This window comes from Microcaecilia unicolor, chromosome 2 (assembly GCF_901765095.1).
Source record: "Microcaecilia unicolor chromosome 2, aMicUni1.1, whole genome shotgun sequence".
NCBI classification, from domain to species: Eukaryota; Metazoa; Chordata; class Amphibia; order Gymnophiona; family Siphonopidae; genus Microcaecilia; species Microcaecilia unicolor.
Window position 1 is genome coordinate 293,483,064 of NC_044032.1, and position 23,530 is coordinate 293,506,593.

Sequence of the window (23,530 nt, forward strand, 5' to 3'; positions counted from 1 at the left end):
ATTTTTTACGTGTGCCCACTACGCGCCAGAAAATATATTTTATTTTCCGGCGTGTGGTGCTAACTGGGCTGTAATCAGCATTGTATGCATGCTGACGATTACTGCCCGGTTAACAAGTGAGACCTTCCCGCAAAATGAATGGGTGATGGTAAAGTCTCAGGCCCAAAATGGACTTGCGCCAATTTTCATTTTGCCGCAATATCCAATTTCTGCCCCCCCCCCCCCCCAAAAGGCCTTTATTGCAGGTGCACTGAAAAAATGGACCTGTGCGCGTTCAATACACGCGTCTACCCCAGTGCAGGCCACTTTTCGGCGCACCTTACTAAAAGGATCCCTTAGTGTCAACAATAGGAAGTTGGAGGCTGTTCCCATGTGATTAGTTTTGGGAGATTGTAGGGACTTCCTTTTTCCTGTTCCTGTACACTCAACAATTATTTCTGTGGGATCTCCTCCCCCTCCATACACACTTTTATATTGTTGGAGGCATCTTCCCCCATGCTTATTGGCTACTACTACTATTTAGCATTTCTATAGCGCTACAAAGCATACGCAGCGCTGCACAAACATAGAAGAAAGACAGTCCCTGCTCAAAGAGCTTACAATCTAGTAGAAAAAAAATAAAGCAAACAAATCAATTAATGTGTAGAGGAAAGAGGAGAGGAGGGTAGGTGGAGGCGAGTGGCTCACAGATTTACAGCTGGCCCTAATTATAATGAATGTCTTTCAAATGTTTACTATGGGAAAATAGTGCCCTGATCAATCTGAATAGTACACTGTGCATTTAGGGGGTATTTAAATAAAGGGCATGCTTTACATGTGGAAAATAGCTCATAACATTGAAAGGGTGTATATGTGCTTGCAAGTATGTGTGTCAGCCTTCCCACATATGCTTTTGTGTGGACAGCATTCATGGGGCGGGGACGGGGGAGGATTTGGGGCAAAGCAGAAGCAGAATTGCAATGTATGGAGCAATTCTATAACAGGGCACCTCCATTTAGGCATCTGAATAATATAGGGTGAGAGTTTATTCTATATGGCCATTTGGGTACCCAAGTTTCCTTATTGAATACTAGTGTACATTTGGGCTCCCAATAAGAGTGTATATTTAGGTGCCCTCATTTAAACCTGCCATAGACCTCAATGGAGCACCTAAATGTAGCAGACATGTGGACAACCTACAGTATTGTGTAAGTTGCCTGCCTAAATGTCTGCCCCAGCCTATGGCCCACCCATGCACCTCCCATGTGAATGCCCCTTACAAATATGCACTATGCCATATGAATGTCTATTTATAGAACACCACTTGGGCACCCAAATGACATTTTCAAAGGTAAGTGTATACTTAGGCAGCTAGGAAGGGCATTTTTGATATAATGTCTAAATCTGATTCTGGACGCTTTGTGAAAAAATGTTCAAAAATCCAGTACAAACATGGCCATTTTCAAAGCAGAAATATGTCCAACTTGCAAAATAACAATTTGCTAGACCTTTTTGAACTCAGTGTCTCTATCTTTTAAGACTGTTGTGAGGGGGAATACAGAACACTGCCCCTCACCCTTAAGAATAGTCCCTCACATAGCCTGAGCCACTTTAAAACCCTTAGTCCCACCCAGGGAGTAAGTGAGACGGAAGGGTTGGAGCCAAGGGGGCATAGACCAGGAAGTATGTGGGGCCAGACTGGGGTTAAGGAGGACCAGAGAAGGAAGAACTGAAGCCTCAGCATTTGCCTTCACAACCTATGTCTAGTGACTGTGACCTGGCTGAGGTAAGCCTATTTGTTTATTTATTTATTTAATTTATATCCCATATTATCCCAATAGATCAGGTTCAATGTGGCTAACAACTTATTGTAATTAACAGTACAAAAAGTGATGCGGGATAGTGTACATTAAGTAACGTGGAGGGGCATTTTCGAAAGAAACGTCCAAGTTGCGATTTGGACATCTTTGCAAAACGGCAAAATCCAGGGGTGGGGAAAACCGTGTTTTTGAAACAAGATGGACGTCCATCTTTTGTTTTGAAAATACCGTCAGAGACGGCCAAATCCTTAAATTTGGATGTCCCTAGATTTGGACGTCCTAGCATTTGGATGTTTCTGACTTTCGGCGATTTTTGAAACCAAAGACGTCCATGTCAAAAACTTCCATATGCAAGCCATTTGGATGTGGGAGGAGCCAGCATTTGTAGTGCACTGGTTCCCCTGACTTGCCAGGACACCAACCGGACACCCTAGGGGGCACTGCAGTAGACTTCATAAAATGCTCCCAGGAACATAGCTCCCTTACCTTGTGTTCTGAGCCCCCCAAAACCCACTACCCACAACTGTACACCACTACCATAGCCCTTACGGGTGAAGGGGGGTACCTATATATGGGTACAGTGGGTTTTGGAGAGCTCGTTGTTTCCTCCACAAATGTAACAGGTAGGGAGGTTATGGGCCTGGGTCCGCCTGTCTGAAGTGCACTGCAGTACCCACTAAAACTGCTCCAGGGACCTTCATGCGCTGTCATGGACCTGAGTATGACATCTGAGGCTGGCATGAAATATTTTTAAAGATGGTTTTTGACGGTGGGAGGGGGTTAGTGACCACTGGGGGAGTAATGGGAGGTCATTTCCGATTCCCTCCAGTGCTCATCTAGTCATTTCAGGCACCTTTGTGTGCCTTACTCGTAAAATAAACACGTCTGGGTGAAAATGTCCAAGATTCTTCCTAGTGACAGGCGGGCCAAAGGGTATCTGATGCCCTAGGCAAACCTTCAGCCCTGCCCCCTCCCCTCCTGGGGCAGCTCAAGGCCCTAACCCTTTGTAGTCCATGATCTCCCTTTCCTTTCCCTAATCCCCCCTTAACATCCACCTTCCCCTCTTTATCATCCCTTAGGTGGCTGACATTCAGGTGGCTAGCATCTCCCCCAGATGGCCAACATTTACCATGTCCTCTATACTCTCCCCACAGGTGGTTAGCATTCCCTCTTTCCCTAGCCCCCCTTCCCCAGTCAGCATCTCCATTCCTCTTCCCTGCTCTTACCACTACTGCAGCTGCCCTATGTTTTCCTGGACCTGACCTGAAATTGCAAGCAGACTCAGTGCCAGTGTATGGCCTTTAAACACAGACCAATGTCCCACACTCAAGTGGTGCTGTGTTCTGCCCCTGTCCAACACAGGAGTTCCTTCTGGGGGAAAGCAGAACACGGCAGTGCTTGAATGTGAGCTTGTGTTTAAAGGACCTGTGTTGGCACTGAGTCTGCTTTCATCTGTGGTCTGGGTCCAAGAAAAAGTAGGTCAGAGGGAAGTAGGAAGTAGGGGGGTGGTGCTGGACATGAGATAGAGGGTAAGTAAGGGGAGAGGAAATGCTGCTCTCCTGCCATACTGCTGACTCCAGATGCTGCCGCCATAGGCAGATGTCTAGTTTGTCTAGTAGCAAGGCTGGTTCTGCCTAGTGGACCATACTGGTTGCCATCAGAGGTCTGACCCAGTACGGCATATTTTAAGTTGTTAAATACGTTCATTGCATAAGTGCTGAAATGCTGGTACAGTAGCAACCCCGAAGTCTGCTCTGGTGTGCAAACTGTTTGGAGTCAAGATGTGACAGTATTCCTAAATTCCAAGTAGTGTTTCCAACTATCTCCATATTTTCAGGATGGGTTGATCTGATCCTGGCTTTTCCACATGATATAAAGGAACTTGTAGTTCTCATACACTGGTTGTATTCTGAACCAAAGCAGGCCTGGATCATCCTATCCTGAAAAAAATGGAGCCAGTTGACAATCCCATCCTTGGGAATATGGCGACTGCCTGGGCGTAGACTTCTTCAGTGACAGAATGTAGACATTCTGCAACATTTTGGTCATCAGGTTAAATATAAAACAGTACATCAAATTTATATGTTTTCTTTTCCTTCGTTTCCATTGAACTTAAGTTAACATTTTGGGCAGTGAACACCTTTTAGGTTTGATTAGTGTTAACTAAAAGTGGCTTGTTTCTCTATCCTTCTGCATAGCCGTTTAGATGGTGGCAAGCTGGTTATGGTGGATACTTTACCCAACCTAGTCAAGGATCTTACTGCTCCCATGCTGAGGTCATTCACCCAGGTATATTATTTGTAAAATATAATACTATGACTGTGTAATCTGTCTAATGCCAACAATCAGCAATCATTTTCCCCAACATCAAACAGTCATGCCCACACACATGCAAACTCCCATCCTTCCACCTGCATCCCCTCTACCCCCTACCCAGCCCCCCATTCTTCTCTTTTTAGCACAGGCCTGTGAATCCAAGAACAAATTCCAGCTAGAAGGCATAGGGCAAAATGCAAAGTAGAGGGCATAATCACTCGTCAACTTCCTCTCTCCCTCCCCTCAGGCGGAAATATTCATAAAATTGTGTCCAAAGACACGTGTAAGTTAACACCTATGGCTCAGACATAGACCTATAAGTATGCAATTCAAAGTGGCCTAGTCGGGTCATCAAACTCAGCCACACTTGTAAGTGTGGGACCTCTTCTTTTATCCATTCCTTCAATATCAGTTTCTTTATGAAGAGTGCAACATATAGGATAATTTTTTTTTTACACCTCGTGAAGTAACCTTCAGAATCCTTCCTTCTTTACCTTCATCCCAATCTCCCAGCATTAACAAAGAGTAAGTTCAGGGAATTGTTTGTCCCAACCTATCTTCAATAATTCAAATAGTTATGGACCAAATTTTAGCAGACCGCAACAACTCTATGCAACTTTTTCAAAAAACATGGGGCCTGGTGATTAAATTTTGTCAACTTTAATAATGTGAGAAGAGATTGTATTCCATGCCATTTTTTCCCTTTTTGTATGACTTTGTATGATTGTTTATTTTATTTTTCTCTTTTAATGGTTGCAGTGTTATAACAGAGATATCGCAGTGTATAGAATTGTCTTTATACCATGCCTTTGACTGTTTAATGTTGGTTTGCTTGTTCACTTTATTGAAAATTTAGTACATATATCTGAACTCAAATGGTTATGGACCAAAGGTTCCGGAGAATAGGGCAGCACAAAAAAGAATGAAGCTAGGTATCCCACCTCTGCTTACATTTAGTACAAGTACTGTCTACTCATAGCTTCATCTGGTAACCCCTCACTTTAGTAATGCTGTACGATGTTTCTTTCCATAAATGCCCTGGTAAGGAGTTGCAGAAGAATGGGTTAAGAAAATGAAAGAAGTTTGACTTGTAGACTCAAACTGGATATGTGATCCAGAGGGGAGACAGCAGAGATTTTCATTCTGAGACCTTGTTGGATGAGAAAACACCAGAAGGATGAAGTGATTCACCAAGTGGTTGGGCAGTCCTGTACAAAACACTTTATAAGCAAGAATCAAGACTTTAAAATTCACACAGTAGACTACTGTGGGGCGGATTGTTCTACCAGTTTTTTGGGCATGCCCCAGTGAGCTGGTGAAGCAGGTCAGGAGGTGACTCATTTTATAGTTAAATTCTTTCAATCGTATGGCTGGCTGCTGCTGCAGCAGCAGCAGCAAGAGAACAGACCTTGGGTAGCCCACTGCACAATTTTAAATGCCAGAAATCAAAGATAAGATCATGTTATTTGCCTGCTGAGCTGGCCCTGCAGCAGCTGTCTGCTTTGATGTTCCATCTCTAAGTGCTAGTTGGGTCCTCCAAGGAGAAACTGGAGGAATGCCATGAGGCTGCACAGATGGACCTGCCATGGCCATGGCTCTATGTTAGCATCAGCTGAGCATCTGGCTTTCAAGCCTTCCATTCATTTAAGCCACCTCATGCAGCATGGCTGTGGGCCCAGGCACAAACAGAGCAGAGGCATATACCCTTGCAGCTTAACATCCCACTCCTGTCCACCTAAGCCATCTTGTGCAGGTGTAGCACAGTCCACCCAACTGCTCTGCAACAGCAGGTCTTCAACACATTGAAATCAGAAGAAGGTATAAATAAACCAAAAAACTCACAAAATGGAAATCAAAATTAGCAAAACAAACTAACTTTGCAACCAATCAGCTTAGCTATCTATGAATCCTGTCTATTTTATTTATTTATTAGAGTTTATTTACCATCTTTATGAAGAAATTCACTCAAAGTGGTGTGCAAGAAGAACAAGCTGGACATAAGCAATAGATTTCAGCAGAAATTACAATCAATGCAGGACACAGCTATTTGGCTTCTGGGTCATTCTAGAAAGTTTGATCAGGTCTCCCATTTTCTTAAGGATCATCATTGGCTACCAGTTCCTTTTCACATTCAATATAAAATTCTTCTCCTAGCCTTCAAAGCTTTTCATCTTGGTCTCCCTCCCTACTTTGCATCCCTTATCATCTCCCACTTTCCCTTCTGCATTTTATACTCTTTGAATGATCATCGCATGGTCTTACCTGGCCTAAAACTTACTCAGCATGAGCACACCAGAGAGAGTACTTTTTATTTTTCTTGCACCTGCCACTTGGAATAACCCCCTACTTGAAATTCAAGCTGAATCATCCCTTTCTAAATGTAAAAGTTGCCATTAAGACCTGGCTTTTTAGACAGGCCTTTAGTACCTAGTAGTGAGTGCTATGTCCACAATCGCTCCCTATCTATCTTCTCTGTGTTGTCTTTTCCCTTTCCCTTGCCTGTTTCCCTTATAGGTTTTTGATGAGGTTGCATGTTCCCCCTTTGCTTTCCTATCTGTGAAATGTAGTTCCTTTCTATCTGTATTTAGTCTGTGAATCGCTTAGTTTTATTCTCAGCTGTAGCAGTGTAGTAAATGTGGATAAAGAATAAAGAAAAAAAATATTCGGTTAACAGTACATATTGTGATGTAGTATACTACTTACAATCCAGCTTATTTTCGAAAGAGAAAAACGCCTATAGTGCGACCTAAATCGGGAGATAGATGTTTGTCTCGCAAAGGCGCCCAAATCGGTATAATTGAAAGCTGATTTTGGGCGTTTCCAGCTGCACTCCATTGCGGAAACAAATAAAGTTGACGGGGCGTGTCGGAGGCGTGGTGGAGGCGGAACTGGGGCGTGGTTATCAGCCGAGGAGAGATGGGCGTCTTTAGCTGATAATCAAAAAAAAGGCGTTTTTACTGCGATTTTGGGTCACTTTTTTTGGACCCTTTTTTTTCACGAACAAGTCCCAAATAAGTGCTCCAACTGCCCAGATGACCACTGGAGGGAATCGGGGATGACCTCCCCTGACTCCCCCAGTGGTCACTAACCCCCTCCCACCAAAAAAAACCCCACTTTAAAAACTTTTTTTCCAGCCTGTATGCCAGCCTCAAATGCCGTACCCACCTCCATGACAGCAGAATGTGTTTGATCCTCTCACAGTCTTTCCCTGGGTCAGATGTGGCTCTCGGGTGCAGTACAGGGTCACATCAGCATTGCATTGTGGTGGGTGTAGGGTATTGGGCTCCGTGATTTCATTAGCTTGTGTTACAGTCTCACGATGTTGGTAGTTGGTAGGCTCTTCTCCCATGGTGCTTTTCCCCCTGCCTACTGGGTCAGAGTGTGCCCTGTTGTGTTTCCTGTTGTAGTCCATGCGGTAGTGGCCATTTTTGTAAGCCAGTTTTAGTTCCCTTTCCTGTGTTAGCCACGTTAGACAACTTAGTTCTTACCTTGAATGTGGTTGAAAGAGGGCATTGTACAGCATTCTGCCAGCTCTGACCTACTTCTCATCTCAGTACCAGGGAGACTCGTTGCCAGTGGGGCACAACCTCTGATCTGCAGTTAACTGTGAGTAAAGGCGGTTATTCCAATAAAGGACGTTTTCGGAGAGATTAGTCTTCAGGTGTCAACTGGTGTGCCAATGTTATATAGCAGCAACCAGTCCTAGAGGCCTGCGTGTATGCAGGTCCCTGGAGCACTTTTAGTGGGTACCGCAGTGCACTTCAGCCAGGTGGCCCCAGGCCCATCCCCCCCCACCTGTAACACTTGTGCTGGTAAATGGGAGGCCACCAAAACCCACTGTACCCACATGTAGGTGCCCCCTTCACCCCTAAGAGCTATGGTAGTGTTGTACATTTGTGGGTAGTGGGTTTTGGGGGAGGGGGGTTGGGAGCTCAGCACCCGTGGTAAGGGAGCTATGCATGTGGGAGCTTTTTCTGAAGTCCACCACACTGACCTAGGGTGCCCAGTTGGTGTCCTGGCATATCAGGGGGGCCAGTGTACTACCAATCCTGGCCCCTCCCACGACCAAATGGTTCGGATTAGGACGTTTTTGAGCTGGGCGCTTTTAGTTTCCATTATCGCTAAAAAAAACAAACGCCCAGCTCAAAAACATCCATTTTTTTGAAAATTCGGTTCGGCCCGCCCCTTCACGGATCCATTCTCGGAGATAAACACCCATGGAGATAGGTGTTTCCGTTCGATTATGCCCCACAATGTCTACACAATACACTATAAAACATCTTAATAGACAATGTAGGGTGAAAGCAGAGGTGGAGCACATAGACAGATAAGGTAGAGTGACAGGAGTTAGACAGAGAATAAAGAGACTAACCAGCTCATTTTCGAAAGGGATCGCCGACGATCTTCCGACACAAATCGGGAGATCGCCGACGAGCTCCTGATCCTGGCCAAATCGGTATTATCGAAAGCCGATTTTGGCCGGCCCCGACTGCTTTTTCGTCACGGCGCCGGCCAACCTTCAAGGGGGCAGGTTGGTAGGGTAGCGAAGACGGGACGGGGGCGTGGTTACGGGATGGCCAGCTTCACCTTATAATGAAAAAAAATGACCGGCTCGAACGAGCATTTTGCTGGCCGGACTTGGTCCATTTATTTTTAGGACCAAGTCTGAAAAAAGTGCCCCAACTGACCAGATGACCACTGGAGGGAAGCGGGGATCACCTCCCCTTACTCCCCCAGTGGTCACCAACCCCCTCCCACCCAAAAAAAAAAACCTAAAACTTTTTTTTGCCAGCCTGTATGCCAGCCTGACATGTCATACTAAGCTCCTTGACAGAAGTATGCAGGTCCCTGGAGCAGTTTTTAGTGGGTGGAGTGCACTTCAGGTAGGTAGACCCAGGCCCATCCCCCTCTACCTGTTACACTTGTGGTGGTTAATGTTGAGCCCTCCAAAACCCACTGTACCCACATGTAGGTGCCCCCTTCACCCCTTAGGGCTATGGTAATGGTGTAGAGTTGTGCGGAGTGGGTTTTGGGGGGGATTTGGGGGGCTCAGCACCCAAGATAAGGGTGCTATGCACCTGGAAGCTATTTTTGTTTGTTTTTTAAAAAATTTTAAGTGCCCCCTAGGGTGCCCGGTTGGTGTCTTGGCATGTCAGGGGGGCCAGTGCACTTCAAATGCTGGCTCCTCCCTCGACCAAATGCCTTGCATTTCGCCGGGTTTGAGATGGCCGGGCCCGTTTTCATTATGGCTGGAAAACGAAGCCAGCCATCTCATGTAAACCCGGCGATCCTGCTGTAAACCCGGCGAGTGATTTGGCTGGCGCCAAGTGTATTTCGAAAATACGCTTGGCTCCGAAGATGGTCAGCCATCGATTTGGCCGGCGCTGTTTAATTATGCCCCTTCATCTGAAAGAAAGCAGCACATGGAGTCAGAAAGGTGCATGAACAGGATCTCAGCTGGAGTGGGAGTGAGTAAACGAGGTTTCTTAAATATGAATACCAATGGATATTTGTGGTAGCTAGAGTGGATGAAATAGTCATTTGATTGAATATTTTAGAGGAAAAATGGCTATATGGTTTCCATAATGATTGTTGTGAGAACTCTTCTTTAACCGTGTCTTTATTTCAATGTAAGGTGTTCTTTATGGGTTTCTTTTTCCAGCATGCTGTGAACTACCTGAAAGTGGCTTTCGTGCCCCCTGTACTGGACATAGGCCCTGATCCTCAGCAAGTTCAGTTTGTTTTCTCTATCAGCAACCATCATGGGGGCACGCTGAATGGAATCTGCTTCAATATTACCATCCTTCCAGTGGACAATCAGGCTCCAGAGGTAGGTGCCGCATTAATGGGAAGAGATATGGTTGAAAACCCTCAATGGTAGCAACACCAGCTGAAAAATATATGTGCATTGGGTGCAAAGTGATTATTTGCTTATTAATGTAATTTAATTTAATGTAAAATTACTTTATTTTATTTGTTGGCATTTGTTCTTCTGTTTTGGTTATCAAGATATATTTTGTTTAGTGTTTGTCTGAATAGTTAAGTTTTGGGATTTTTCAATACTGGGGTCCTTTTAATAAGCTGCGGTAAGTGCTACCTCATACTTAAAGCAGCTTAAAGTGGCTGCAAGGCATGTAATGTATAACTAGAAAGTCCAAGATATAGTTACAGTAATCCAGAATAGGAGTGATCATAGATTGTAAAACAGTTTTAAAATTAACATAAGATAAAAAAAATCCTTCAAACTCCTGATCAATCTTAATTTATAGAAAGCTTTTTGGATTGTACTCTTTATCTATTACTTAAACAAGAGAGAAGAATCCACCATGATTCCAAGATACCTACAGTCAAAAACAATCTGTATCATAATAACATCAACACAGACAACAGGAGCCATTCCGTCAATCAAGTTATTACATGAGAAAAACAGCTGTCTAGTCTTAGCAAGATTTGATGTCAGATGATTAGCTTGCATCCAATTCTGCACCATCTGTAAACATGTAACAAGGAAATGCATAGCATCAATAATAGAACTACTTACAGGAAAATAGAATTGGATATCATCTTTGTACAGGCAAGACAGAAGGCCAAGATAAGACAAGACTTGACAAACAGGATGGTGAATAAGGCTAGAAATACTATAATGTCTCTGTATCACTCCATGGTGCAACCTCACTTTGAGTACTGCATTCAGTTCTGGGCGCCGTATCTCAAAAAAGATATAGCGGAATTAGAAAAGGTCCAAGAGAAGAGTGACCAAAATGATAAAGGGGATGGAACTCCTCTCATTTGAGGAAAGGCTAAAGAGATTAGGGCTCTTCAGCATGGAAAAGAGACGTATGAGAGGAGATATGATTGATGTCTACAAAATCCTGAGTGGAGTAGAACGAGTAGAAGTGAATTGATTTTTTACTTGTTCCAGAAGTACAAACTAGTGGACACTCAAGGAAGTTACATGGAAATACTTTTCAAAACAAATGGGAGGAAATATTTTTTCACTCAACAAATAGTTAAGCTCTGGAACTCTTTGCAGGAGGATGTAGAAACAGTGGTTAGCGTATCTGGGTTTAAAAAAGGTTTGGACAAGTTCCTGGAGGAAAAGTCCATAGTCTGCTATTGAGACAGGCATGGGAAGGAAGTACTTGCCCTGGGATTGGTAGCATGGAATGTTGCCAAGATTTGGGTTTTTGCCAGGTACTTGTGACCTGGCTTGGCCACAGTTGGAAACAGGATACTGGGCTAGATGGACCATTGGTCTGACCCAGTGTGGCTACTCTTATGTTCTTAAGTTCTTTTAGTATTTATGTGCAAATTAAATAGAATAGTAGATAGTATAGAATAGAATAGTAGTGCTGACCCATGGGGTATACCAGCAGAAATAGACTTCCAATCAGATTGCTCCCTACCAATGTGAACAAACATTGAATTAACAAAAAAGACTTAAACCAATCCCATTCTTTACTTTGTATACCTAAAGCATGGAGACAATTTATCAGTAGACCATGGTGGATAGTATCAAAAGTAGCAGTAATATTAAGCATTACAATAAAATAATGCTCGCCATGGTCAAAGCCCACCTTAATCGAATCAAAAACAGAATTCAAAAGTGTTTCAGTGAAATGTTTTGGACAGAATATTATTAAGATCCTGAAAATCATGCAGGTTTTAGGTGCTGCAATAGCTGGGTTAAATGGAAAGAAGAGAGTTAAAAATGTGAGAAGCTACTACCTAGTTGAAAATCAATGGCTCACACTGTTATAATCTTACTTAGGGACCATTTCCAATTGAGCTGGAAGTCCAAAGGAACGGGACAAAACTGATAAAATAATAATAACAATAATAATTTGGGAAGAGGTTAGGTATTGCATAAGATGTAGGCATGTTTGGGATTATGTTAGTCCTTAAAATGGATTATATGAACCAAATTTAGGATTACAAGCCCCGCAAATGTAATAATGGAATACCATTCCAATTTTCAATCAAACCAGATGAGTTGCTGGAATATAGATATGGACAGATAGATGGATTCACTATTGAGAATTCTCCTTCCACTGGTATTTATCCTCTTTATATAATATTGATGGTATTATTTCTATAGCCTTTTAGCATTCCTGTTAATTTTATTCTATGAAATATTTTTTTCTGTTGAAGGAAACAATAGAAAATCACTGTCAGAGAAAAACATAAATTAGTGCTTTGAGTTATCCTTGATTCGTGAAGAATTTTTTTAGGCATGTTTTAGTCAAATGATAACACCTGACTGGAAAGGTCTGTAGGTCTGTCTGCCTCCCTGTCCCTTCATCCGTTTGCATTTGCACCACCTGCTCTGCACTGTGTTTAAATACAGCCTGGATAGTTGTGCTCATGATCCACCATGCTTTGTTTTTCTTTCTTTGGCCACGGCAATGTGTGTTGAGTTGAGTGCCCCCAATTATTTTGATAAGTTGGCTCCTATGAAACGTGAGCTGTGCAGAATCAACTACAAAAACATTAAAGATGGTACAAAATGTTGCCATTTGTTGGTTGATTGGAACAGGATGGTTTGAGTCTATTTTCCTGAAGTTAATGGCTCTGCAATCTGTTTGCTGTTATTAGAAATATTACAGGGGAAAGGTCTGTTGTATCTTGCAGAAATCATAGAGCCGTATGTACCATTCCAGTGACAGTAATCAGCTAGTTTGTTGCTTCACTCAAAGTATCTGTGAAAGTCACCTATTTATCTGTCACAAGGGGTGGGGCCCTATATATATGATATTCACAGCGCAGTTACTAATGTGGGCTATCATTAAGATGTATTATTTTACCTTTAACCCCAGTTATAAGTAACTAGGGGCCCTTTCACAAAGGCATGTAAGGGCTTATGCGCATGCAGCGTGCATCAAATCGGCATTACGGCTTAGCTAGCACATGCACCTGGTGGTGATTCTGAGTTTGGTGCACACCAAAAACACGCAGTAGAAAATAATTTTCTATTTTCTACCACGGGGGCGTTCCTGGTGGTAATCAGTAGTTGGTGTGTGCTGGATGGTTACCGCACAGGTAACACGTGAACCTTTACCGCTAAGTCAGTGGGTGGCGTTAAAGGCTCAGGCCATATCCATTTCCCGGCCCCCCCCCAAAAAAACCCTTTTTTCCCAGACGCACTGGAGAATTGGTCCAGCACACGTCCAATACACACACCCACACTACCACAGGCCACTTTTTGACTTGCCTTTGCAAAAGGGCCCCTATTTCTTATTTATTGGAGAAACACATGAGTTGTAGCAGCTTGAACTGAATTTTTATGTATTAGTTCCTTATTATGGGTTGTTTACTGTGATAAGATTATTTGTCTATTATAGTATTTTTAATTGATTGTATGCTGCTTTGGACTGTCATAAGGAGTAAACAGGTTATAAATGTCAATTTAGATTAGATTAGGATTATATGAAATGAGGCCTGTGTTAACATAGCACCAGTTAGTGGTAAAATAACACATAACAGTAGCCTATGTTTGTAACTGTGCCTCTTATTGAGTTATAGAACCTCTTATATCCACTTTTCTGCCAGTTTTGTAACTTTCTCCCTCAATGTGTTTGATCAGTTGTTTTCCACACGAGTAATGCTACCTCTGTCCTTGTGTTGATTCATAATCTGTGTGCTTTTTTAAAATGTGAACTGCTGAGATGTCTTGGTAGATTTACAGAATATAAATGCTATTAGATAAATAAATGCATATATTGGATATCTTTGTGGGAAGAAATGGATTATTTAGGGGCCCTTTTACTAAAGGGCGTTAAGCCCTTAACGAGTGGTTAGTGTGTGCAAACAGGCTACTGCAGAATTTCATTAAAGAGTTTTACGATATTTTGCCTGTTTGCATCTGCTAACCGACACATTACTGATTTTTGAAAAAATATTTTCCGAAGGGGTCATGTCATGGGCAGAGAGTAGGTGTTCCTGCATTAACTAGCTAGCACATTATGAATAGCACACATTAACTGGATAACGCAGAGTTAACATGGGAGTACTTAGAGCCTCCTAAATAGGAGGCACTAAGGGCCAATATTCAGACTGTGGAAGGTAGTCCGGTAAACTTCTGCGGTCGGCGGTGAGACCAGATATTCAATGCCAGGCTTTTTTCTAGTGACCAGCATTGAATGTCCAGTTGATTGTTGGCTGGTTTAAGCTTAACCAAGCCAATATTTAGTGCTGGCCCATTAAGTTTAAACTGGCCAAAGATAGGCCTGCTATTTTGGTGGCCCAGTTTGGCTGACAAACTTAGCCGATGATGCGCTGAATATTAGCAGATAGCTGGTTATAGTGCATGATATAACTGGTAAACTGCTAAGGGCCAGATTCTATATATGGCGCTTAAAAAATCTGCACAGAAAACTTTTCCACCTAAGCGTATTCTATAAGATTTAGGCACGGTATATAAAATATGCTTAGTTGATATTCCAGTGCCTAAAACTATGCACCTCCATTTATACCAACAACAATGTGATATAAATCCCTGCACATAGATTTACGCGCACTGGGCCATTTTCTATAAATATGCAAGTAAATTTTGGAACACCCACGAAATGCCCATTTGCTCACCCATGGCCATGCCCCTTTTGAACTGTGCACATTAGAATTTAGGCAAAGTTCATTGCAGAATACGCTTAGTGAGTTCTGCGCGTAAATTTTTTTAATTATTGCAAATTAGTGCTCATTATTGCTTGTTAGGGGCTGTTATCAACACTAATTAGCTTATGCGCTCAGCATATGTTTAGATTTCAGCGTGGAACACTAGGCACAATATATAGAATCCAGGGGTAAGCGCTGACTAGGAATATTTGGCTATCTCCTGCTAAATATTTGCGAATAGCCGTTTAAGCGCTGTTTAACTGGCCAGGAGCCATTCCTGGCCGGTTAAATAGCGCTGAATATTTATTTATAGTACATTTCTACCCCACACTTTCCCACACAGGGTGGTGGGGGATAATGGGTCAATTCAATAAAGGGAACTCAAACTTAGGCACCTAAAATTAGGGCGCTCAGCTAGTATTCTATAATGGCACATTAGCATGCCTAATCTGTTATGGAATACTAGCGTAAGTTAAGCTTTGATCAATTTGAAGAACATTTGCGCATCCCTTATTTATATTAAGGAGGTTATTTTTAGAAGACCTTTTTGCAATGTTTATGTGAAAATACTGGTATTTACATGTACTTATCTAATAAACATCAAAAACTTGATTTTAGGAAGTCAAGATTTACCTGTGCAAATCATGAATACATACACATGAGAAAGGAGGCATGGTTTGAATGCGGATAGAGTGGGACTAGGATGGGGCAAGGGCAGGAATAAAATATGCACATATGTTTCTTATTTCAGAAGGGGAATGCACGTTTATGATCTCCAACATCAGCATCGGGATTTATACTTTTGCCCGGGGATATCTAGGTTTTATTAAAAGTTCTCATTTTGAGCAGTGCTATACAGAAGGGATTACTCTTATATTTGCATATATTCATGATTTGTGGATGCAAATCTCAGATTTCTAAAATTGGGTTTTCTACATTATTTAGACATACATTTGTAAATGCTGGCATTTATACATCTAAAATAATCTCCTTAGCACAAGATAGGGATGGCAAACCTTCTTCAAATATTCTGTCCTTGCCTCTTAATCATAAAGGGTTATTCTCCTCTATAAAATCGATAATGCTGCATGATTGCAGGTTAACATAGTAACGTGGAGGGGCATAATCGAACGGGGGCGCCCATCTCTAAGGGCGCCCATCTCCGGGGACGGCCCCAGGAAGGGGCGTAGCCAACCGTATTATTGACCAAAATGGACACCCATCTTTCGTGTCGATAATGCAATCCCAACATTTAGGCAGACCTTAGAGATGGACGCCCTCGGTTTTCGCCAATAATGGAAACTTGAGGGTGCCCATCTCAAAAACGACCAAATCCAAGGCATTTGGTCATGGGAGGAGCCAGCATTCGTAATGCACTGGTCCCCCTGACATGCCAGGACACCAACCGGGCACCCTAGGGGGCACTGCAGTGGACTTCACAAATTGCTCCCAGGTACATAGCTCCCTTACCTTGTGTGCTGAGCCCCCCAAATCCCTGCCAAAACCCACCCCACAACTGTACACCACTACCATAGCCCTTAGGGATGAAGGGGGGCACCTACATGTGGGTACAGTGGGTTTTTTTTTTTGGAGGGTTCACATTTACCACTACAAGTGTAACAGGTAGGGGGCGATGGGCCTGGGTCCACCTGCCTGAAGTGCACTGCACCCACTAAAAACTGCTCCAGAGACCTGCATGCTGCTGTCATGGAGCAGGGTATGACATTTGAGGCTGGCATAGAGGCTGGCAAATAATGTTTTTAAAGTTTTTTTGGGGTGGGGGGTTGGTGACCACTGGGGGAGTAAGGGGAGGTCATCCCCCATTCCTTCCGGTGGTCATCTGGTCCGTTGGGACACCTTTTCGAGGCTTGGTCGTGAAAAAAATTGGACCAAGTAAAGTCGGCCAAATGCTTGTCAGGAACGCCCCTTCTTTTTTCCATTATCGGCCGAGGCCGGCCATCTCTTAAACACGCCCCCATCCCGCCTTCAGGTACGCTGCCAATACACTCCCGTGAACTTTGGCCGGTTCCGCGACGGGAAGCAGTTGAGGGTGCCCAAAATCGGCTTTCGATTATGCCGATTTGGGTGCCTCTGAGAGAAGGGCGGCCATCTCCCGATTTGTGTCGAAAGATGGCCGCCCTTCTCTTTCGAAAATAAACTGGATAGTGACATAGTAGGTGACGGCAGAAAAAGACCTGTACGGTCCATCCAGTCTGCCCAACAAGATAAACTCATATGCGCTACTTTATATGTTTACCTGACCTTAATTTGCATCTACCATTTTCAGGGCACAGACCGTTGAAGTCTGCCTAGTACTAGCCCCGCCTCTCAACCACTAGCCCCGCCTCCCAACCACCGGTGCTGCCACCCAATTAGGTTCTGTCTTTCTTTCCTGCAGGAAATGCCATTTGGGGGGGAGCCCTTACTGCCACCCATTGAGGTGGCAGTAAGGGCTCCCGCGCTAACCTGGTGGTAACCGGGCAGCATGCAGCACTGCCCAATTACTGCCCGGCACTACAAAAATAAATCTATTTTTGTAGCGCCGGATATGATGGCGCATTTGGGGTGCGAAGTACCGCTGGGCTGCTGCGGTAGCCCACGGTACTTCCTGTTTAGTGAGCGGTAAGCCCATGTTGGGCTTACTGTCGCTTAGTAAAAGGGGCCCTGAGAGAACAAAAACATGTAGGTTTCAAAAATGATAGATGTACATATCTATTTGTCGGCACTTACACATCTGTGTTCTGAAATACTAACACACAAATGTAAGTGTCAACGCATAGATATTCATGTTGCCATGTTGCCTCTGTTAATGTTTTAGAGATTAATAATGTTGGCAGATCCTTTTCTAAAATACTACCAGAATTTAACATGACCCGACCTAGACGTCTCAACTCCAATTGTATTTTCTGTCTAAAATCTGCCTTCACAGGTGTTTCTTCATGCATTGTTCAATGGATTTTTCTTCCTGCCAGGTATTTACAAACCAGCTGGAGGTTAACGAAGGGGGAATGTGCACTGTGACATTATACCATATTCTGATAAGTGATGTAGACACCAAACATGAAAACATCAAGGTCCAGCTCAAGAGACAGCCATTGTATGGAGCAGTACAGCTGGACGGAATTGTCATGAAAGAGGGCGACAGCTTCACAGTGGCTGACCTTGGCATCTCCAAACTTAGGTTGGAAGCCTTATGACTTTATCAGATTATGATACACTAGATAGGAAAACAATTATCTTTCCTAAAATAGATTCAAAGTGCTAAAATGTTAGTTATACTGTCGAATGACAGTTGCTGGAAGATGAAATTATGGGGCCCGATATTCAGCTGGTAGCGGACAGCGCTTTTGCTGTCCTCTGCCGGCGTTAAACCTGGATATTCAATGCTGGGCTGTTTTCATCGACCGGCATTAAATATACAAAGCTTTTTTTAACCACTAAAAAGTTAACTGGTTAAGCCAATTTTCAGTGCTAACTGGTTAACTTTTTATCAGTTAAAGATAGGCCTGATATTTATGCAGCCTATTTTAACCGCTGAACGTAGCTGGATAAGCATTGAATATCCGCACTTAACTGGCTATGTCGTGCAATATTGCCAATTAAGCGGGAGATAACCGGTTAACTCCTGCTGAATATCTGTGGTTAGGCACCGATATGCTATTTAACTAGTCAATGGCCGTGTCTGGACAGTTAAATAGCTTTGAATATCAGGGGGATGGTGTTTAGCTGGCAGTTATGCTTTTATGGGAGAGTTGGGCAAGATGGAAGGATTTTGTTGTTCATATTATTTCAGGTTTTTGCATTTGCTATTGTCTATTTTAAATAGTTGTAAACTGTTTTCGATGTTGCAAGTAGTGTAGCGGTCTAAATATTTTTTGGGTCAGTATCCAAACAGACTTATATCTTTAGCAGCCACACTAGCCCCCAGATTCCATATATGGCACCCAAATTTGAAGACACTGCAGAGATGCGCATGCAATTTAATTGGCTAACAAGCTGTTAACCATCAATAATTGGATGTTAACCAGTTATTGACATTAATTTGCACCAATTAGGATTTGTGCATGCATCTGGCTGTGTGCTATTCTATAACGTTGGATGCCTAAAACCCATAACAGCCAACCCATAAAAGGGCATGGCCACGGAATGGGCATGGGCAGTGGTGTGCTGGTAAATTTTTAACAACGGGCTCTCTGGGTCTAGCCAGCGCTGTAATTTCAAGGGGGCCCAGGGGTGGACTTGGGAGACAACGCATTCCTCTCTGCTCCCCCCCCCCTCGGGCTAGGCATACCTTTGCTGGCAGAGATGCTGAGCCCCACCAGCCAAATGAATGGATTGCTGCCTCTCCCTGCTACTTGTTTCTAAGCAGCAAGCCACATTGAACCTGCAATGTGTGGGAAAGTGCGGGGTGCAAATGTAACAAATAAATAAATAAATGTCGGGATTTCTTGCACATGCTCAGATGTGCGAGAAATCCCGGCATGCTGCTCGGAGCTGGAAACAAGCAGAAGGGAGTGGCAGCAGTCTATTTATATGGCTGGCAGGACTCGGTATCCCTTCCAGCAAAGTAAATGGGAGTTCAGGATGGGGCCTGAGCTCAAATTTTGGGAGCCAGTTGTTAAAGTAGCCACGGGGGGGGGGGGGGGGCATTTTAACAACCGGCTCCCAAAATTCCTAAAAGCTTAACAAATGGCTTTTGCGAACAGGCTCCACACCACTAGGCATGGGTATTTCAAAAAGTTGTGTGCAGCGTTATAGAATAATGGACCTCCTCGCCCAACTTGGGTGCCAGGATTTACACCAGATTCCAGCAGTCTATTTTTGAGCACCATTTATAGAATTCCTCCCTAGATGTATAAGTCCTCTATCTGTGAATTATATTTAGCTGTTATCCATAAGAACATAAAAGTAGGTAGAAAGCTGAAATCCACAACCTCTAGGGTAGCATTTTCTGAAATGCTACCCATTCCAGGCGCAGGGCCCAAGAGACAGGCAGAGCTCTGGAGTCTCAATGCGTGGATGAGATGATGGTGCAGGGAGGAGGGTTTTAGATTTGTTAGGAACTGGGCAACATTCTGGGGAAGGGGGAGCCTATTCCGAAAGGATGGGCTCCACCTTAACCAGGGTGGGACCAGGCTGCTGGCGTCGGCATTTAAAAAGGAGATAGAGCAGCTTTTAAACTAGAAACGAAGGGAAGGCCGACAGTCGCTCAAAAGCGCATGGTTCAGGATAAGGTATCTTTCAAAAGATATCACTAAAACAGGGAAGATAGAGTATCCTGATAGTGAGGTTGCAAAAGAGACCGTAGTAGATCAGTTGTCCTTAAATAAAAAAAAAGAATCAGACAAAAGATTGCAAATTAATACTGTCAAGTACTGAGCATGATGTAAATAGGAACAACAAACATAGTTATTATTATTATTTGTTGCATTTGTATCCCACATTTTCCCACCTCTTTGCAGGCTCAATGTGGCTTACAATACATCATGAATAATGAGAATGCATGATAAAGTATACATTTAGTAATAAACAGAAAGATTTTGGGTAACATGATAATGATAAAACATGGTAGTGTATTAGTATGTTTGAAATGTCTATATGCGAATGCCAGGAGCCTAAGAAATAAGATGGAAGAGTTAGAATATATTGCACTAAATGAAAAATTGGATATAATAGGCATCTCTGAGACCTGGATAACCAGTGGGACACTGTCATACCGGGGTACAAATTATATCGTAGTGATAGGGTGGATTGAATTGGTGGAGGAGTAGCATTGTATATTAAGGAGAGCCTTGAATCAAATAGACTGAAAATTCTGCAGGAAACAAAACACTTCTTGGAATCACTGTGGATTGAAATTCCATGTGTAAAGGGGAAAAGGATAGTGATAGGAGTGTACTACCATCCGCCTGGCCAGGATGAACAGACGGATGCAGAAATGTTAAAGGAAATTAGGGACACAAACAAACTGGGAAACACAATAATAATGGGTGATTTCAATTACCCCGATATTGGCTGGATAAATGTAACATTGGGGCACGCTAGGGAGGTAAAATTCCTTGATGAAATCAAGGACAGCTTTATGGAGCAGCTGGTACAGGAGCTGACGAGAGAAGGAAAAATTCTAGACTTAGTCCTTAGTGGAGCACATGATCTGGTGCGGGAGGTAATGGTGCTGGGGCCACTTGATAACAGTGATCATAATATGATCAGATTTGATATTAGCTTTGAAGTGAGTATACATAGGAAATCAAATATGTTAGCGTTTAACTTTAAAAATGGAGACTATGATAAAATGAGAAGAACGGTGAAAAAAAAAACTTAGAGGAGTGGCTGCGAGGGTCAAAAATTTATATCAGGCATGGATGCTGTTCAAAAACACCATCCTGGAAGCCCAGGCCAAATATATTCCGCATATTAAAAAAGGAGGACGGAAGACCAAACAACAGCCGGCGTGGTTAAAAAGTGAGGTGAAGGAAGCGATTAGAGCTAAACGAAAATCCTTCAGAAAATGAAAGAAGGAACCGACTGAAAATAATAAGAAACAGCATAAGGAATGCAAAGTGCTGATAAGGAAAACTAAGAGGGACTTTGAAAAAAAGATTGCGTTGGAGGCCAAAACACATAGTAAAAATTTTTTTAGATATATTAAAAGCAGAAAGCCAGCAAAAGAATCGTTTGGACTGCTAGATGACCGAAGAGTAAAAAGGGGTGATCAGGGAAAACAAAGCTGTAGCGGAGAGATTAAATGAATTCTTTGCTTCAGTCTTCACCGAGGAAGATTTGGGTGGGATACCGGTGCCAGAAATGGTATTCGAAGCTGGTGAGTCAGAGAAACTTAATGAATTCTCTGTAAACCTGGAGGGTGTAATGGGGCAGTTCTACAAACTGAAGAGTAGCAAATCTCCTGGACCGGATGGTATTCATCCCAGAGTACTGATAGAACTGAAAAATGAGCTTGTGGAGCTATTGTTAGTAATATGTAATTTATCCTTAAAATCAAGCGTGGCACCAGAAGATTGGAGGGTGGCCAATGTAACGCCGATTTTTGAAAAAGGTTCCAGAGGAGATCTGGGAAATTATAGACTGGTGAGTCTCAGGTCGGTGCCGGGCAAAATGGTAGAGGCTATTATAAAGAACAAAATTACAGAGCATATTCAAAAGCATGGATTAATGAGACAAAGTCAACATGTATTTAGTGAAGGGAAATCTTGCCTCACCAATCTACTACGTTTCTTTGAAGGGGTGAACAAACGTGGATAAAGGTGGGCCGGTTTATATTGTGTATCTGGATTTTCAGAAGGTGTTTGACAAAGTACCTCATGAAAGACTCCAGAGGCAATTGGAAAGTCATGGGATGGGAGGTAGTGTTCTATTGTGGATTAAAAACTGGTTAAAAGATAGAAAACAGAGCGTAGGATTCTCAATGGAGAAGGGTAGTTAGTGGGGTTCCCCAGGGGTCTGTTCTGGGACCACTGCTTTTTAACATATTTATAAATGACCTAGAGATGGGAGTAACTAGTGAGGTAATTAAATTTGCTAATGACACAAAGTTATTCAAAGTCGTTAAATCGCGGGAGAATTGTGAAAAATTACAAGAGGACCTTACGAGACTGGGAGACTGGGTATCTAAATGGCAGATGACGTTTAATGTGAGCAAGTGCAAAGTGATGCATGTGGGAAAGAGGAACCCGAATTATAGCTACGTCATGCAAGGTTCCACATTAGGAGTCACCGACCAAGAAAGGAATCTAGGTGTCATCGTTGATGATAAGTTGAAACCTTCTGCTCAGTGTGCTGCTGCGGCTAAGAAAGCAAATAGAATGTTAGGTATTATTAGGAAAGGAATGGAAAACAAAAATGAGGACATTATAATGCCTTTGTATCGCTCCATGGTGCGACCGCACCTCGAATATTGTGTTCAATTCTGGTTGCCGCATCTCAAAAAAGATATAGTGGAATTAGAAAAGGTACAGAGAAGGGCGATGAAAATGATAAAGGGGATGGGACGACTTCCCTATGAGGAGAAAAGGCGGCTCCTATTTGTTTTAAAAGTATTTCCATGTAACTTCTTTGAGTGTCTTTGTAAAAAATCGATTTACTTCTACCTCATTCTGTACCATTCAGGATTTTCTAGACCTCAATCATATCTCCCCTCAGACATCTCTTTCCCAAGCTGAACAGCCCTAACCTCTTTAGCCTTTTCTCATACTAGACGAGTTCCATCCCCTTTATCATTTTGGCTGCTCTTCTTTGAACCTTTTCTAATTCCGCTATATCCATATAGCTATGTGGTTTAATTGAAGCTTGCAAGAAAGCAGCCCTAAATTAAATTGCTTTACTATACATAACAGCAGTTTATACATAACAGCAGTTGGGTATCATCACTAGAGGGGTAATTTTAAAAGGAGCCACCTGGTTTTAGCCAGAAGAGCATACATAAATGACCTCTTATGAAAGACTGACTAGTGTAAAAGTTTGTATGGTGAGTTCTTTTATTGTGGGCATGCACATGGGCAGAGCTTGGGCAGTGCATTGGTGGAACATTCATGTACACATGTAAATTATAACATACTATAATTTATGAGAATGCAGACATTTGCACTACCTTAGGGCTAGTGTAAGCAATTGAGCCATAAATCAAGGGAAAGGGATTTGATATACCACCTTTCTGTGGTACAGTCAAAGTGGTTTACATATTATATACAGGTACGTTTTCTGTCCCTCGTGGGCTCAAACAGTCTGACGTTTTTGTACCTGGGGCTATAGAGGGTTAAGTAATTTGCCCAGGATCATAAGGGACC

At 42.9% G+C, this 23,530-nt stretch overlaps 1 protein-coding gene across 1 annotated transcript in view; it reads left to right on the forward strand.

The window, feature by feature from the left end:
- The window catches only part of FREM1 (FRAS1 related extracellular matrix 1), a 307,907-nt gene that overhangs the window by 59,139 nt on the left and 225,238 nt on the right, over nucleotides 1-23,530 (forward strand). Inside the window, 3 exon segments of the mRNA XM_030194282.1 lie at nucleotides 3,998-4,088; nucleotides 9,778-9,945; nucleotides 17,699-17,907. Coding sequence (XP_030050142.1) covers nucleotides 3,998-4,088; nucleotides 9,778-9,945; nucleotides 17,699-17,907 — 468 coding nt within the window.